General features: G+C 41.4%; 1 protein-coding gene across 2 annotated transcripts in view; it reads left to right on the top strand.

Moving 5' to 3' along the window:
• The window catches only part of CORIN (corin, serine peptidase), a 149,301-nt gene that overhangs the window by 91,575 nt on the left and 39,190 nt on the right, over positions 1 to 18,536 (top strand). For both annotated transcript variants that reach the window (XM_058193328.1, XM_058193327.1), the window contains exons 8-12: positions 2,754 to 2,864; positions 4,797 to 4,913; positions 7,124 to 7,231; positions 10,055 to 10,286; positions 16,560 to 16,705. In XM_058193328.1, coding sequence (XP_058049311.1) covers positions 2,754 to 2,864; positions 4,797 to 4,913; positions 7,124 to 7,231; positions 10,055 to 10,286; positions 16,560 to 16,705 — 714 coding nt within the window. The remainder of the gene's footprint in view (positions 1 to 2,753; positions 2,865 to 4,796; positions 4,914 to 7,123; positions 7,232 to 10,054; positions 10,287 to 16,559; positions 16,706 to 18,536) is intronic.

The raw sequence follows: 18,536 nt of genomic DNA, 5'->3' as shown, positions 1-18,536 counted from the left end.
AAATTGGAAAGGCTTTATTCAAAATATCCACATATTCAGCAATGGAGGAAGGGTTGTAAACCTAATTTTACGTAGCTTCTTCTCCGGTAATAATACATTACTAACCAGAGCATACAAAACATTTGCTAGACCAATTCTCGAATACAGCTCATCTGTCTGGAATCCGCACTGCATATTGGACATTAATACAATTGAGCGCGTCCAGAAATAATTCACAAGAAGAGTCCTCCACTCCTCTGCTCGCAAGAAAATACCTTATGCCACCAGACTTGAAATTCTGGGTTTAGAAAATTTAGAACTGCGCCGCCTTCGGTTTGACCTAAGCATAGCTCATAAAATCATCTGCTACAATGTCCTTCCTGTCTGGTATGGGAGAAAGTTAGAGACAAATATTATGTGAAAATTCCAACATGGTTATCAAGAATGGAAGCTTTAATACATCCAAGTACTTCTAATTTTAGAAATATTGTTAGATACAAGGAATTATTAACAGATAAGGGGGAACTGAAGCGGAAACAAGAACTGGAAGAACAGTGGATCGAACTAGATTGGTATATGTACATGCAAATACAAACAAGATATGAAAAAAATGTTAAACCATATGGTTTTTACAGTGTCCTACCTATCAATGACTACTTCAGCTTCAACCACAATAATACACGAGCACACAGTAGATACCAACTTAAAGTGAACCGCTCCAAACTCGATTGCAGAAAATACGACTTCAGCAACAGAGTGGTCAATGCCTGGAATGCACTACCTGACGCTGTGGCTTCTTCCCCAAACCCCCAAAACTTCAACCTAAGACTGTCTACTGTTGACCTCACCCCATTCCTAAGAGGTCTGTAAGGGGCGTGCATAAGAGCCTACTGTCCCTGTCTTAATGTTCCCTTTAATTATATTCATTATGTATTCAATTCATGCTTATACTTATATATATTATCTATTATGTACTCGACAAAATAAATAAATAAATAGACAAGTAGAAATCAATATATGTCTTACACAGTTGAGTAGGATGCGCATCAGGATCAAGCACTCTTCTTGTTTCCACTATTTAATAATATATATTGTTTCCTGAAGAAATAAAGATACGGCCTCTTTTGTCCTGCTAGACTTTGTACCATTTTAAGCTTAAACTGTCTACTGTTGACCTCACCCCATTCCTAAGAGGTCTGTAAGGGGCGTGCATAAGTGAACCTTCGTGCCTCCCATCCTTGTCCTAATATTCCTTTTTACTTACTCTTTTCATGTATCCAAATTATGCTTATACATTTATCTGTTATATATGATTGACAAAATAAATAAAATAAAAATAAAACAAACATTTGCAAGATAGGGATAGCCTCTTCTAACATGGAAAATACAGTACGTTGACAGGGGAGCTATTGTAATTCTTCATATGTTAGATCACTCAAAATAATCTGCAGTAAAAAGTTCAGTACTTACAACTGGGTTTCCCAAACCCTTTTTCTTTCTATTACGTTTGCAATTCCACATACTGTTTCCTGGTGCAATTTTGACCCGAGCTGCTGTTACTTGTATAGAAGAAAAAACAAGCATGAGAACTTGTATCCCTCCCCCAGCATTTCCAATGAGTACTGACTTTTGATGAATGATGCCGACTGGGCATTGCTTGTTTTAAAGGTGCCACTGTATTTCAGACTTTACTGTAGGGAATCCAAACAGTTTGTTTTTCAAGGAACAGATTTTCAAGCATGAAAGATGGATAATGAAAGATAATAAGAACCGCTTTCAAAAATGATAATTTTAGAAAAATCAGCAACTTTGAAAGTAAGATATTGTTGAAGTTGGAACACGTATTTTCATATTCTCTTGAATTATCATCGTCATTTAACGACCCCATAATCCCTTGTGGAGTCTGGGCAACTGAATGGCGCTGAGGGTTTACTGGCCGGATGCCCTTCCTGTCATCAATGCAGAGCTATATATTTTTATTTTTTTTGCATTTATATCCCACCCTTCTCCGAAGACTCAGGGCGGCTTACACTATGTCAGCAATAGTCTTCATCCATTTGTATATTATATACAAAGTCAACTTATTGCCCCCAACAATCTGGGTCCTCATTTTACCTACCTTATAAAGGATGGAAAGCTGAGTCAACCTTGGGTCCTTGTGGGACTTGAACCTGCAATAATTGCAAGCAGCTGCTATTAATAACAGACTGTTTTAGCAGTCTGAGCCACTCAAGGACCCCAGAATTCAGCAGATTTATTCTCATCATGCCCAGAGAGAAAAATATCTGCCTCTACCTAGGATCGAACTCACAGCCTCCTGATTGTGAGGCGAGAGCTCCACCTCTAGGCCACTGCACCACTCCTGTTGAATCTGGAATATAAACTGAAAATTAGATTTAGCTAAAATGGTCCTTTGAATTCTGGTCAAGGTTGCTGCAACATGTTCTTAATAATTACACTCACTGTACATCAGCGTTGACAACAGAGCAGGGGTGAAATCCATTTTTCCCCTACCGGTTCTGTGGTTGTGGCTTGGTGGGCGTGGCAGGGGAAGGATATTGCAAAATCTCCATTCCCACCAGCCAGAGGTGGTATTTGCTGGTTCTCTGAACTACTCAAAATTTCTGCTACCGGTTCTCCAGAACCTGTTAGAACCTGCTGGATTTCAACCCTGCAACAGAGAAAGGGAATTTCTTAAGTCAATGTCCTGCTAGCCAGTTTTTATACTAAGTAACAAAGAAATATCGTCTGTTTATTGATGTTATCTATTAAAGATTGTAATCCAGTGACTCAGCATCAGTGTGGAGATGGGAGATGCATAACCATGGATTGGATCTGTGACGGTGATCCTGACTGCCTAGACAAATCAGATGAAAGCAACTGTTGTAAGTTAGCTGATAGTTTGTGTTTTGATAATAGGCTGTTTAAGTGTAGTATCTTCATTTTTGATATAGATTTCCTTGAGAATCTTATTGTATTGAAGTATCTCATCAGGCATAATCCAAAAATATCCATTTCAATACAAAGGTGTTTTTTTTTATTTTGTAGACAAACATACAATACATAATCAGTCATTCAGTGTGTCATCTGAGTACATCTTTTGTGTCTTCTTCTTGCTCCTCCAATATTTATCATTTCTTAATATCATCATTTCATTTATTATAACAATTCTCCCACCTTTCTTGCCTTTCTGTTAATACATTTATCTAATTGCTTTTCTATCTAGATTTATCTATCTTCTTTCTCCTCTTTCTTCATTACAACATTACCCTATATATATATATCTTCTCCAACCAATAATAAAATTGCCCCCATATTTTAAAATATTCCGATTCCTCTCTTGTCTTTAAGTGTCAAAGTCAATCAATCTGCACAATCCAATATTTTCTTAATTATTTCTCCCTCCACAGGGATTTTTTCTCCTTTCCATCTTTGTGCAAATACTATCCTCACTGCAGTTGTAACATGTACAATCAAATATATATTTTCCTTATTAAGTTTCTCTGGTAAGATACCCAATAGGAACAGTTCAGGTTTTAATAGTGGTGAATATCTGTAGTTCAGATGTAGGATGAGGAGAAAGGTTTGTTTTCCACGTTTGTGGGTAAGTTTCCAGCCCACAACCTCGGAGAACAAACCTTTACCCTTCGCTTATTTCCTCATTATTTTAACAGCGTAACAGAAATATCCTATTTGTTGCTTACTTGAAAGACTATACGCAAGAAAAATATATTTTAGAATGGAAAATGTGGATTGATTATATTCAAAATATAATTTTTCCCACCCTCTGGAATGAACTGCCCCCAGGACTTCGTCAGCTTCCGGACCTTCGGACCTTCCGCCGCGAGCTTAAAACATATCTATTTAACTGCGCAGGACTGAGTTAGATTTTAGTTTGTGGGTTTTATCTTGGGTTTTAATTTTTATATTTTTAATTAGGGCTTTTGAATAAGTTTTTTTAATTGTTTTTAGAATTGTATTTATTGTATTTTTTGTTTTTTAAATGCCTGTAAACCGCCCTGAGTCCTTTGGGAGATAGGGCGGTATATAAATATAAACAATAAATAAATAAATAAATAAATAAAATAAGTATGAGATAAAAAAATATCGAATAGCATATGAGTAAATTTAGGAAATATTTTATATTAGATATATTTTTGAAGGCGAGGGGAATTGAGAGTGTGATTATGTGTGGGGTACTAGAGATTATAATTTAGGAATTATTTTGGATTATGATTGTTAGTTTTGATACCCTGCATTTTGTTCTGGGAAGTCGGGGTGGAGGGTGGGGGGTAAGGGGGGGGGAATTGGGGGGTTGAGGTTAAAGGATGGAGTGATGGTTAATGTACAGGGATTATTGAAGATGTATAAATATAATTAATGTAGGGTCGGGTCTGCCCAGTTACCATTTTAGAACGATGGGGAGGGAGAAAAGAGGAAAGAGTAGGAGGTAGGAAAGAGGAGAAGAGGAAGGAAGAGGGGTAGAAGAGGGAGAAGGAAGGTGTAGGGTGGAGGGAGGAGAGGATGTAGATAAGAGAAGGAGACGAAGGTATGGAAAGTAGAAGAAGGTAGAAGAGGGAAGAGTGTTAAAAAGGGGGGTGGTGACTGGGCAAGCCCGACTAATTGTATATAACTGTACATTGGATGAGATGTTTGATATGATTGTAAAAATAAAACTTTTTTATGAAAAAAAAAAAAAGAAATATCCTATTTGTATCCTTTTTTGTATTTGTAGGTTTTCTGTCATATCCATATATGAATGAGGTAATTTTATGAGAAATGAAAAGCCTATAAAATGATTTTCTTCTTGTTTCCAGCATGCTACAGCCAAGGACTGGTGGAATGCAGAAACGGTCTCTGTGTTCCTAGCGCATTCCAGTGTGATGGAGACAATGATTGCAAAGATGGTAGTGATGAAGAGAATTGCGGTGGAAGTAAGGGCATACTACTTAACGTCGTTTTCCCTACTCAGATTGCCGGAGAAAAGATCTAAGACAGGGGGTGTCAAACTCACATCGTCATGGCGGCGTCACATGACGTATTGGGACTTTTCCCCGCTTTGCTAAACCGGGCATGGGAGTTTGACAGCCCTGATCTAAGAGCTTCTTTTGGAAAATAATATTTATTTTGTTCTGTGGGTTCTTTTGAGGATGGTGGTTCAGATTGTTCGTTTGATAAATACCTCAGTGTTCATGTGCTTGGCAGACTTGCCAAGAGTTTTACTCTTTTAAATAGGTGAAAACTGGGGGAACCTTTAGGGTTCGCTGTGCCGATATGATGTATCCAATAAACATGTTCTTTGAGGAATCTCTCGTGCCTCAGAATTCTGCTTTCAATGGATGTGTTACTTGGAACGTGACACCTATGACTCACATCTCATAGAGGGAGGACAATATTCTATGAAACCCACCCCCTGCCATAATGCCTCCAGAAAAATCACAGACATAAAAGCAGAAGAGGACATTGTGATTTCATTCAATGTCTCAGCACTTTTTAAATCCATAGATCCAAAGCTAACCGAAGAATCCATGACAGCAATACTATATAACATACCTGACCTAATTATATCCACTAAGATAGAAATTTCCAGAATCAGCCATTCCATCAGTCTCTGCTTCACTATTTACCTTGATGGACAAATATGCCAAAAAAGGCACCTTTGGGACAACCATGTCCTAGAAGACTGAGAGTCTCTATTCTTACCTTACTCTATTCGTACCTTGATGAAGGTATCTTTTCTTTTATGTACACTGAGAGCATATGCACCAAGACAAATTCTTTGTGTGTCCAATCACACTTGGCCAATAAATTCTAATTCTTCTAATTCTTCTTCTAAAAGTACATCTTAACATGTACTTATCCCATTTGTACTTAGTAAATTTCCCAGGAGGATTAGTAGCTCATGCTCTTCTTGGGCATCAACATGTGTCGGGGATGGGGGGACCTGTTCAGCCAGAACTGGTAAGCAGTTTTGTAATCCTATATGCAGCAGTGATTGGATTCTACCGGTTCGGACCGGTTCAAGCGAACCGGTAGCTCCGACGATCAACTGGGAGTGAACCGGTTCGCCCCAATGATCAAATCTGCCCTCCCATGCTATTTTCCTACCTTTATCTCCTCAGCTGATTCGCGCGGCAGAGCCAATTGCCACACAAATCAGCTGTGTTACTCCTCCGAAGAAACCCGGAAGTGAAGATTTGTCCAAACTGCCCGCGCAAAGCGCGCGATCACTAAACCGGTTGTTAAGCCAGGAGGATCCTACCACGGATCTACAGAAGTTACTGCTATGCCACCTTCTTTGCTCATGTAAGGTCCCAGAAGTTTCCTTGAGCCACTGAGATGCTAAAGAGAATGAGAGTCGAAATGAGACTTGCAAAAATAACAGCTTTTTATTCTTTGGCCAAAGCGAAAGAGCTGGGTGATACTATTTCCAAAACATACAGACAAAAGCATATAAGGAATAGCCACTCCTCTGCGAGAGTGGCTCAGGGTATTATATATATTTTACCCCATTAGAAAGTAAGTTTATCCAATCAGAGACAAAGGTTCGTTACCAATGTGGTCTTTAAAGCGTTCTTTGTTCAGGTCCCTGTCTGGTCCACCTTATCTGTGGAGCATTCTAGCAGGATGCTTTTAGGTTTCAGAATTGATGAGACCGGAAAATCCCTACTCTGGTTCCTTTATCTATGGGGCTTGATATTCCTGGGTAACAGTTTCTTCTATATTTTCAAGGATGTGCCTAGCTTCCGAAGCCAAGAACAGAAGCGAGACACAGAACCAAGATACCAAACTTTGCACTAATGCCAGTCAGTATCAAGGCTACAATTTACTAAGCTAGAATTAGTTCTTAACAACTAATTTCTAACAGTATACAATAATATAAGCAGAAAGCCGATAATAAAGCTTAATTCCTAATAAATTATTTCTAGCAGTATATCATATCGGAAGCAAACAGCAAATACTGGTTTGATCCTTCGCTCAGATGAGGCTCATTTATGAGGGCGCTGGGCTAAAAAATGCAAAGATTCCTTGCAAGACTCAACAGCCACCAATTCCCACATCCATATATGGCTATGATGTTCCTATGATATAATTCACCGACAGAGATAAGACTTTGTTGTTGTTTTTGTTGTTGTTGTCCTAGGCCAAAGATTATGCCATGAAAGAGATCAGAAATGTAATTCAACTTCCTGTGCTGGTTCTTGTAGCCATTCCCCTCTCTGTGCCGTGAATAACAACCACATGAATTGCAGTAAGTAGCGCATTGCTTTGTGATTTTATGAAAGGTTTTTAAAAAGGAAGATAAAAAGTAATACAAACTAATGTAAATTAAGAAAAAGAAAGAAATCAGAATAAAAGAAGGAAACAAACCAACCGAAAAGACATAAAAAAGAAAGTAGTTTCCATTCTCCTTTACAGCATTTATAATTATGTACAATTATAAAAAAAATTTTTTGTTTTTGTTTACATTTATATCCCGCCCTTCTCCGAAGACTCAGGGCGGCTTACAGTGTGTAAGGCAATAGTCTCATTCTATTTGTATATTTACAAAGTCAACTTATTGCCCCCCCAACAATCTGGGTCCTCATTTTACCTACCTTATAAAGGATGGAAGGCTGGGTCAACCTTGGACCTGGTGGGACTAGAACCTGCAGTAATTGCAGGCAGCTGTGTTTTAATAACAGGCTTCTTACAGCCTGAGCCACACCGTGGCCCAGGCCCAATTTATCTCTTGATCTATGGTTACATCATAACTCTTCTTCCTATAATCTCTCCTCTGTAATTACCAAAATCATAAACCATAAGTTCATTGTTTTCTGTTTCACGTAAAAAAAACCAACCCTCTCTAAAAGGTTTTCAGCCAGAAATAAACATAGATATTGTCTTTTCTCCGATCAGAGGAATCGATTTAGCCGTATGGGCGAGTTCCATCACAAAGTATTGCTTTTTGAATTGTTTCCTCTTCTGTACACTTTCTAATAGCCTCTGTGTTTCTGTTACCGACACTGGCGCCCTTCAGAAAATACGTTTAGTTACAGTATTTGTGAGGATTAATTGTCGTGTATCACACAAATGAAATTGTTTTGAATCAACCAGACAAAAAAAACACACGAAGTGTCACGTGTTTACTGCCTCTAAAAAGACATACTGTTTGTGTGCATCTTTCCCAAGTTTTTTTATTTTCACATGCTTCCTGTCCTTTCTTCCAACTGGGCTTTCCTTGTTTCACAGTTTCTCAGAGTACATTACACAAGAATGAACAGTCAGATTTGAAAGCTGCTCTCTGAATCTGCACCTTTGTTCATTTCAACATAGATGGTTCAAGCAAGGAATTGAAGTTAATACACAGTAGAATTTGATAGATGTCCCATTTTTTCTTACTTGGTAGTTTCTCTGGGTGGTAGTCCTTATGGGGTGGGGTCAGGGGTGAAATCGGACCGGTTCGGACCGGTTCGGGAGAACCACTAGGGATTATGGGCATCAGTTCGCCGAACCAGTAGTAATTACTCCTCCTTGGCCCCACCCACGCCCGACCACTCACCTCACCACTCACCTCTTCCGGCCGCTCAATATTCCACAGAATTCAAAGTTAAATGCAGCTCCATTCTGAATTGAGGGAGAAAAGTTAGCATTCTCTCTGCCACAGAATTCAATGTTAAATGCAGCAGAGAGAATGCTAACTTTTCTCCCTCCATTCACAACGGAGCTGCTGCAGCCTGTTCCTTTAAGGTAGTCCCCAGAAGGGAGGGAGCCGGGAGAGAATCATAAAGGGACTAGCAGCTCTGTTCTGAATGGAGGAAGAAAAGTTAGCACTCTCTCTGCCACAGAATTCAATGTGAAATGCAGCAGAGAGAATGCTAACTTTTCTCCCTCCATTCACAGAGGAGCTGCTGCAGCCTGTCTCTTTAAGGTAGTCCCCAGGAGGGAGGCGGATGGAGGGCGGAAGCAGTTGGAATAAAGCCGTTTTTGTGAAAGGCAGGAAAATGGGGAAGGGGATTTTCCTGCCTGTCATCCATTCCTCAATCTCAGCACAGACTGAGGGAAGGATGGTAGGCAGGAATATTCCCCTCTCCATTTTCCTGCCATTCGCGACAGGGAGGGGCTGGGAGGGGAGGGGCTGGTGAGGAGCCCCTCGATGTGAGTGATGTCAAGTTGGCCGCAGCCACCCAGTCACATGACCTCCCCCAATAAGCCACGCCCACAGATCCAGTAGGGGGAAATTTTTTAATTTCAGCCCTGCCTGTGTGGCTTTAAGGGTCAAACCCGGTTTTTAACATTGAACCCGGAAGCTAACAGGAAGGCGGTGCCCTGGAGCACTCTCATCCCATGCTTAGGTTAGTAAGTCTGCCAACCACAGGCTGTTGAACTGTGCCGTTGTGTTTTCTGTTCGCAACTTGTGCAGTTGTGAATCGTGTTGAAGTAGTGCAAGATAGAAAGATGCGGAGAGACCTGCTCCATAGAATCGCCAAAAGTCAGAAATGGCAGAATGGATAACAACATCATCATCCTCAGGCTGTAGAATTCTGTACCAAATGAAGCTCCTAAATGGTCTTCAAGGACAGCCCCACATATAGTGGCTACTGCAGTAGTCCAGTGGATATAAAGAAACTGTGTGTGTGACACATCTTTGAGTCAGACTTGACTCCTGATAACTATGGGGCAAGTCCACATGGTTTTCTTGGCATTTGCCTTGCCGCCTTCTTCCTGGGGTTGAGAGTCAGAGATTGGCCTAAAGGCACTCAAGCTGTCTTTGTGTCTAAGGCAGAACTGGAACTCCCTGTCTCCCGGTTCCTGGCCCGGTGCCTTGAACCCTTACAGCAAACTGGCTCTTAGCAACTCAGGAGGAAGGTGGGGAATGACTGAACCCCCAAAACTTCTGAGAATCTACTCCCCCAACAAGCTACGCTTACAGAACCGGTAGGGGAATTCATTGCATCAAAGAGAAAATAATTTTTAGTCGGGTTTCTCTCCTTTATAAGATTTCTTGTATATATTATGATTCTTGAAACTAGCATATAAGTCTAGAGTAATTGTTTCTGTACCGTTAAATCCATTTCTGTTTTATTCTGCCCAGGTCAATGTGAACACATTACGCTGGAATTATGCCTGAACCTGCCGTACAATTATACGCATTACCCCAACTATTTAGGCCATCAGACACAGAAGGAAGCCTCTATTAGCTGGGAATCTTCTCTCTTCCCAGCCTTGGTCCAAACTAACTGTTATAAATACCTGATGTTTTTTGCCTGTACCATCTTAGTGCCAAAATGTGATTTTCAAACAAATGAACGTATCCCACCATGCAGGTAATGTGCTATGTTATTTTTGCTCTGAAATAAATAAAACAAACAAAACACAGTAAAATGTAAATTATAGCTACCTGATCCAGCAGTGTGATTCTTGTATTCTTTCTGGTTCTGCCTTTAAATTATTTAATTTAACACTTTAATTAATTTCTTTGGCTTTCAGTACATAGTTCCTTATTTTCAATCTTTTTAGCGTTTTCAGCATGCGCAAATTGTGCCATTTGTCTGATGCCATCACAATGTCTGTTCCATACTATTTCTCCTTCATGGCCAATATTATTGTCCCAATGGTACTTTTTCAAGAGGCAACTGGATTTTCTTTGAAAATGTTTCGCTTCTCATCCAAGAAGCTGAAGGAAGCTTCTTGGATGAGAAGCAAAACATCTGTTCTGTTCCCCCACCTCAGTCCGGGAGGCACAAGAAATGACTCAATTAGCCGGCAATTGAGTCCACGGCAGCTATCAGCTCTGGCAGCAAGCCAGCGAGCATCTGCCAAGGTTTTTCTGTTATCTTTCTTGATGCCGGCGTGTCAACCAGGAAGTCAGGAATAAACAGCACTTCAGCTCAAGTTCTCTCTAGGCAGTTTGATTTGTTTGTCACGAAGCAGTATAGGAGCCCCTCCTGCTTTTATACCCTGTGGGGTGTGGCTCCATGACTCAGCACTTTCTAGGCCTGCCCCACCCCTGCTTCTGTTGTTCCCGCCTCTCTTGTCTACAAAACCTGGGATCTAACCAGGACTGATTGTCCTCAACTGGGTCTGGAAGTGTTTCCTGGGCAGGAGGAGATTCAGGAGACAGAGGCCTCGTCACCTCTTCCACCTGGCCTGCCTTTGGCTCCTGGAGCTGAGCCAGGGAAGCCAGCCCTGCAGAAGGGAGCCCTGATGGCCCTTCCCCCTCACTCTCTGAGTCACTCTCTGGCAAGGGGCCAGGCCCAGGGTGGGAGGGCTGGAGCCATAACAACGTCTTCAAAGAAAAACCAGAAAGTTCAGTTGCCTCTTGAAAAGCACCTTTGGGAGAACCATGACCTGGATGACTGAGAAGCTCCATAGACATTTGCCAATGTTATTATTGGGACTGTGTAAGTGGAATCAATCAAATCTCCATTTTTTTCTTTTGGAAGGCAGAATGCAATTATTCGAAATCTCTATCTTGGCTCTCCAAAGGGCTTCAAGGCCAATAGCAGCAGCAATGACAACAAATATTTATAAACAACTCATAAATTAAGTCAGCACAGTATTGGAGAATCAATGATGAACAAGAACTTAAAACAGATCAAAGATTTTACAGCGTAAAGAACAATCAACTCTCACCCATAACGTCTGTAAGGAACATGTTTTAAAATTAGCGTGCTGCTTATGGAAATAGGAAATGCAATTTCCTCTTTGATTTCCATCTAAAAATGCAAGTGCTGATTTAATATAACTTGTGAGCCAACACCTGACAATGCCTAAGCAAGCTATTAAGGAGGTTTACGAGAGCTCAGAGCTCTTGTTAGTTTGGAGGTCTTCTTACCCCTTCAGACGAGAGGGAATAATTCTGTTGTGGAAAATATAGAATGGTTTCAACTACAATAGAAGCTACAATATATGGAACTACCCATTTGAGGATTCTAGATAAGAAACTCTATACTGTATATAAGGAACCCGGTGGCTCAAGGGGCTAGGACGCTGAGCTTGTCGATCGAAAGGTCGGCAGTTCAGCGGTTCGAATCCCTGGTGCCGCCATGTAACGGGGTGAGCTCCCGTTACTTGTCCCAGCTTCTGCCAACCTAGCAGTTCGAAAGCACATAAAAAAATGCAAGTAGAAAAAATAGGGACCACCTTTGGTGGGAAGGTAACAGCGTTCTGTGCGCCTTTGGCGTTGAGTCATGCCAGCCATGTGACCACGGAGATGTCTTCGGACAGCACTGGCTCTTCGGCTTTGAAACAGAGATGAGCATCACCCACTAGAGTCAGGAATGACTAGCACGTATGTGCAAGGGGAACTTTTACCTTTACCTATACTGTATATGCCTGTCCAAATTGATGATGATCATAGTTAGGATGTAGTCCAGAGGTGGGATTTACTTACCTTCCCTTGTTGTTGTTGTTAATTGCGAAGTCGTGTCCAACCCATCGTGACCCCCATGGACAACATTCCTCCAGGCCTTCCTGTCCTCTACCATCCTCTGGAGTCCATTTAAACTCATGCCTACTGCTTCAGTGACTCCATCCAGCCACCTCGTTCTCTGTCGTCCCCTTCTTCTTTTGCCCTCAATCTTCCCAGCATTAGCCTCTTCTCCAGGGAGTTCTTCCTTCTCATTAGGTGGCCAAAGTATTTCAGGTTCATCTTCAGGATCGGGCCTTCTAAAGAGCAGTCAGGGTTGATCTCCTCTAGGACTGACTTGTTTGTTCGCCTTGCAGTCCAAAGGACTCGCAGGAGTCTTCTCCAGCACCAGAGAAGTTACCTTCCCTACCAGTTACCTTCCTTACCAGTTCGCAGATGTGAGCGCATGTGCCACCTCTGTGCATACGCACAGCTTTCTGCACATGCACAGTAGTCGCATATTTATTTTATTTATTTATTTATTTATTTTGTCACAACATCATGCAAAAAGATTATATAGTATATAAACATATATATGAGGAATAGAATAGAATAGAATAGAATAGAATAGAATAGAATAGAATAGAATAGAATAGAATAGAATAGAATAGAATTTTATTGGCCAAGTGTGATTGGACACACAAGGAATTTGTCTTGGTGCATATGCTCTCAGTGTACATAAAAGAAAAGAAAAGATACGTTCATCAAGGTACAACATTTACAACACAATTGATGGTCAATATATCAATATAAATCATAAGGATTGCCAGCAACAAGTTATAGACATACAGTCATAAGTGGAAAGAGATTGGTGATGGGAACTATGAGACGATTAATAGTAGTGCAGATTCAGTAAATAGTCTGACAGTGTTGATGGAATTATTTGTTTAGCAGAGTGATGGCCTTCGGGAAAAAACTGTTCTTGTGTCTAGTTGTTCTGGTGTGCAGTGCTCTATAGCGTCGTTTTGAGGGTAGGAGTTGAAACAGTTTATGTCCAGGATGCAAGTGATCTGCAAATATTTTCACGGCCCTCTTCTTGATTCGTGCAGTATACAGGTCCCCAATGGAAGACAGGTTGGTAGCAATTATTTTTTCTGCAGTTCTAATTATCCTCTGAAGTCTGTGTTTTTCTTGTTGGGTTGCAGAGCCGAACCAGACAGTTATAGAGGTGCAAATGACAGACTCAATAATTCCTCTGTATAGGAAGAAGAAAAGAAAAAACAATAGGACAGGAACGGTAGGCACGTTTGTGCACTTATGCACGCCCCTTATGGTCCTCTTAGGAATGGAGTGAGGTCAATAGTAGAAAGTTTTTGGTTAAAGCTTTTAGGATTGTAGGAAGAGACCACAGAGTCAGGTAAAGTATTCCAAGCACTGATGATTCTGTTACAGAAGTCATATTTTCTGCAATCTAGATTAAAGCGGTTGACATTAAGTTTAAATCTATTGGTTGCTCTTGTATTATTGCAATTAAAGCTGAAGTAGTCTTTAACAGGAAGGACATTACAATAGATGATTCTGTGAGTTAAGCTTAGGTCATGTCGAAGGCGACGGAGTTCCAAGTTTTCTAAGCCTAGGATTTCAAGTCTGGGGGGATAAGGTATTTTGTTGTTTTCAGAGGAGCAGAGAACTCTTCTTGTAAAATATTTCTGGACACGTTCCATTGTATTGATTTCAGAGATGTGGTGAGGGTTCTAGACAGGCGAGCTGTATTCTAGAATTGGTCTAGCAAAGGTTTTATATGCTCTGGTTAATAGTGTGGTGTTTTTGGAAAAGAAGCTTATTGCGTCCAGGCGGGTGGGTGGAGCCTCCCACAGTTGCCGCTACCAGTTCGTGCGATCTGGACAGAACCTCCTGAATCCCACCACTGATGTAGTCTGTTAGGCTGTCACATTTGATCTTCTAGACACCCATGAATTCTCTGTTTCTCTCTCTCTCTGTGGAAAAGGCTGCATTATTTGTATTAACAAAATGTGGTAGGAGAGGGCAACAATGAGATGTGGCCTCCTGGGTTTTGAGTTTTACATCAGCTGCGAAGCCAAGGAAAGAAGAATCGAAATGGTGGTAAGCCTTCAGAATAGGTGGTTGACTATTAGTGGTTGTATGTAATGTTAAAAGGGACGCGGTGGCTCAGGGGCTAGGATGTTGAACTTGTCGGTCGAAAGGTCGGCAGCTCGGCAGTTCGAATCCCTAGTGCTGCCGTGTAACGGGATGAGCTCCCGCGACTTGTCCCAGCTTCTGCCAACCTAGCAGTTTCGAAAGCACGTAAAAATGCAAGTAGAAAAAATAGGGAGCACCTTTGGTGGGAAGGTAACAGCGTTCCGTGCGCCTTTGGCATTGAGTCATGCCGGCCACATGACCACGGAGACGTCTTCGGACAGCGCTGGCTCTTCGGCTTTGAAACGGAGATGAGCACCGCCCCCTAGAGAAGGCAACGACTAGCATGTATGTGCGAGGGGAACCTTTACCTTTATGTAACATTAGACTACAAATTCTTCTGTGTAGCAACCGTATTGCTGCATGGCAGAGTCGTACTCTGAGTAGGATTACCGTCTTTACCATCTCTTGTTTTGCCCTCTTCCAAACAATTATATAGCATTTCAGAAAAATCTTAGGACTGAGTTACTGAATTATTGAACATACATGTATGTTGAATAATTCAGTTACTGAATTATTAAATCAAATGAATAGACTGACCTCAGGCTATGTCAATTTGTTCAGTGACCATTCAGACTTATGAAGGGTGTTGAATTTTGGGGACTTGCGGCTGGTCTGTGGTGTTCTGGCTATTGCAGCTTCCGCCCGGTCACATGGCTGTGATCCAGATGATTGGCACCGGGCTCACAGTTAGGATGTTGCAGTGATCTGTGGTCAAATTATCACAATTTCTGACATTCCCTGCTGGCTTTCCACAAACAACGTCAACGGAGAAGCTGGCACGAAATTAGAAATTGTGGCAATGTTTGGTCCTTGCTTAACGACCCATGTGGTCCTCACTTAACAAAGGAAAATGGGACTGCTAGAAGTGCTGTCCTTAAACAGCACAGTCACGTGATGTCGTGCTTTATGACCGCATTGCTTAGCAATGGCAATTCTGGCCCCAATTTCCTCGACTTACGACCACAATTGAGGCCAACATTTATGTTGCTAAGCGAAACATTTGTTAAGGGGGTTTGCCCCATTTTACAAACTTTCTTGCCACAGTTGTTCAGTGAACCACGGGAGTTGTTAAGTTAGGGAACGTGATTGTTAAACAAATCTGGTTTCCCAATTTACTTCATTAGTCAGAAAGTCGCAAAAGGCATTACAAGATCTGAGATCACAAGATCTGAGATCACTGCAACGGTTATAAATATGATTCGGCTGCCAAGTGTCTGAATTTTGATCATGTAACCAGGGAGATGCTGTAATGGTTATAAGTGTGAAAAACGATCATAAGTTGCTTTTTTTCAGTGCTATTGTAACTTTGAATGGTCACTAAATGAACCGTTGTAAATCAAGAATTACCTGTATCGTAATATTGTCGTGTCCCACTCCTCCGCTGACGGCTGGGTCAGGGAAATCCGAATCAGGTGTGCCTCTGCAGCTCTGCCAAAGTCCTAGCAAAGTCCTCAGGGCAGGCAGGAGACCAGAAAGTGACTTCAGCAAGATATGTTTAGACTTTGCCTGACTCAGAGAATGCCAGAAAGCAGGTCCTTTATATAGGCCATGGGGTGTGGCTCCATGACTCAGCACTTATCCAGGCCTGCCCCTCCCTTCCTTCTGTTGCCTCCGCCTATCAAGTCTTCTGATGCGAGGGTCACTCCAGCCTGCAGCTGTTGGCAATTGACCTCCCTCAGGCTCACATGCTGTGGAGGAGGGGGAGGGGTCTAGTTGCTCCGTTTGCCTGGGCATGGAGTCAGGGCTGGGGGCTGGAGATACTTCCTCCTCTTCAGCTGTCTGGGTATGGAGCCAGGGCTGGGGCCGGGAGGCATACTAGGACATTCCTCTGTGTTCGGAAGCAGATAAGAAGGCCCCGGCTGTGGTGAGATCGGACGAGACACAACAAATATACACCCACTTGTGTTTGTGTATGTTAATACATATTTTAATACATATTTTTCTAACATATGACTTTTAAGTTGTCTGGTTTTTACCTATTTCCCACTCTCTTTCCTCCTTCTTCCTTCGTTCCTCTTGATCTTCTCAGGACTCTTTGTGAGCAGTCCAAAGAACGTTGTGAATCTGTCCTTGGAATTGTAGGTTTACAGTGGCCGGAGGATACAGATTGTGCTCAGTTCCCAGAAGAACATTGGAACAATCGAACTTGCCTGATGCCTGATGACAATGTAGAAGGTTATTTATATTTCTCAACTTTTAACAGAATAGCAAAGTTGGAAGGACCTTGGAGGTCTTTTAATCCAACCTTCTTTTCAAGCAGGAGTCCCCATAGCATTTCAGACAGCCTGGAGGGAGTTCCTGCAGTCCATTGGGTCGTCCCAGGGCCTTAACTCGGCCTTTCATCCAAGCACCAATATGGGAGCAGAGAGACTGAACGCCATGGCTTGTGGTTTAATTAGGGCATCCTAGATTGCTCCTCTCCTTGATTAATTTAATAACTAATGAATATGTCAAAATTGTAGGAACGCAGTGATTACCTGGTGTTTAAACTCTCTCCAGTCAGACACTAGATAAAACAAGAGAATAAAATGAAGTGTACTTAATTAGAAAATGCAATCGCCATATTTTTTGGAGTATAAGACTCTCCCAACTATAAGACGCAGCTACCATTTTTTGGTGAGGAAAACATGAAAAAGAAATCTGCCTCTGCCTCCCAGCAATTTTGCCTCATTGCAGCAAACAGTCTGCTTTACTTTCATTTTCATTTTCAGCATAGCTTGATTAGCACAAGAAAAAAAAATCTGCTCCCAGCAATTTACCTTCTTGCAGTAAGCAGCAGAGGCCCACGCAGCAATAGGCCATGGCAATCCCTGCAGCCTGAAACAGCTGAGAGTTGGGAGGCTGATCTAAGGGACAATCAACTTGTACTAATCAGGCCGTGCTGAAGCTGAAATGAGCTGTTTCTTTTTGCTGCTTGCTGCAAGGAGGTAAATTGTTGGGAGGCAGAGGCCAAAAGGTGGGGGCCAGTGGGTGGGCGGGGCTACATTCGGTGTATAAGACGCACCCAAAGTTTCACCCCCTTTTGGGGGGGGGGAAAGGTGTGTGTTATACTCCGGAAAATACGGTAATTCTGGTAATTAGAATACAGGAGAAAGTAACTGGTGGAGATAGGATTAGTACATTCAAATAATGCTTATCCATTTGTTAAAGAAGAAAAACAGTGTGAAATGTGTTAATGTCATTAAGTATAATGATTACCATGATCAAGTTAGTTTCCCTCTTCACACACTGAAAGCCTCCATGCAATAAAATGTAGTTATACTAGAGTGTTATGTTTTATTTGTTCTTGAGTTGAGTCTGCTGAGTTGAGTCTGAGAAGAATTGCACAATTCATCTTTTACTCTATTTTGCTAAACGGTGACCCTAATCTCTTACTGAAGCCCAATATTTGTGCCAGTTAACTTTTAAGGCGGAAATGCCGAGAAGTATATGGTTGAACATAATTATATGTAGAACTAGGACAGCTAACTGGGACTGTCTTCATTCATTCATTCATTCATTCATTCATTCATTCATTCATTCATTGTCCTACCATTGTCCTACCATTGTCCTACCAATGTCTACCAATTTCTCCCAGCCTCACATACAATAAAAACCTTTAAGAAAACAGAACCCCTAAGTTCTGAAGCTGTTTTTTTAGAATCTTTTTATAGTTCTAACTGCACTAAGTTTGTTGGCTTAGCTTATTCCTATATTAAAATTAAACGGTGCAACCCTTTAGTTAAGGAAGATACCTGGGAAAGTGCAAAAATAATTATTTTATTCTTGCAGTAATGTAGCTTTCAACTTTTAAGATTCCATGTTTAATATTGAACATCATAATATATAGCTTATTTCTGTGGTGGTTTTTCGTAGGTTATACATATGTTCCGATTTTTAAGCTGTCCTGAGACCATCTCTGTCCTGCTTTACAGGCACTTTAGATCAGGGGTCTCCAAAGCTGGCTGAGGGACTCTGGGAGTTGAAGTCCACAAGTCTTAAAGGGACCAAGGTTGGAGACCCCTGC

Source organism: Ahaetulla prasina, chromosome 8, assembly GCF_028640845.1.
Source record: "Ahaetulla prasina isolate Xishuangbanna chromosome 8, ASM2864084v1, whole genome shotgun sequence".
Lineage (NCBI taxonomy): Eukaryota > Metazoa > Chordata > Lepidosauria > Squamata > Colubridae > Ahaetulla > Ahaetulla prasina.
The sequence above is the reverse complement of the archived record's forward strand: the minus strand, read 5'-3'. Positions and strand labels throughout refer to the sequence as shown.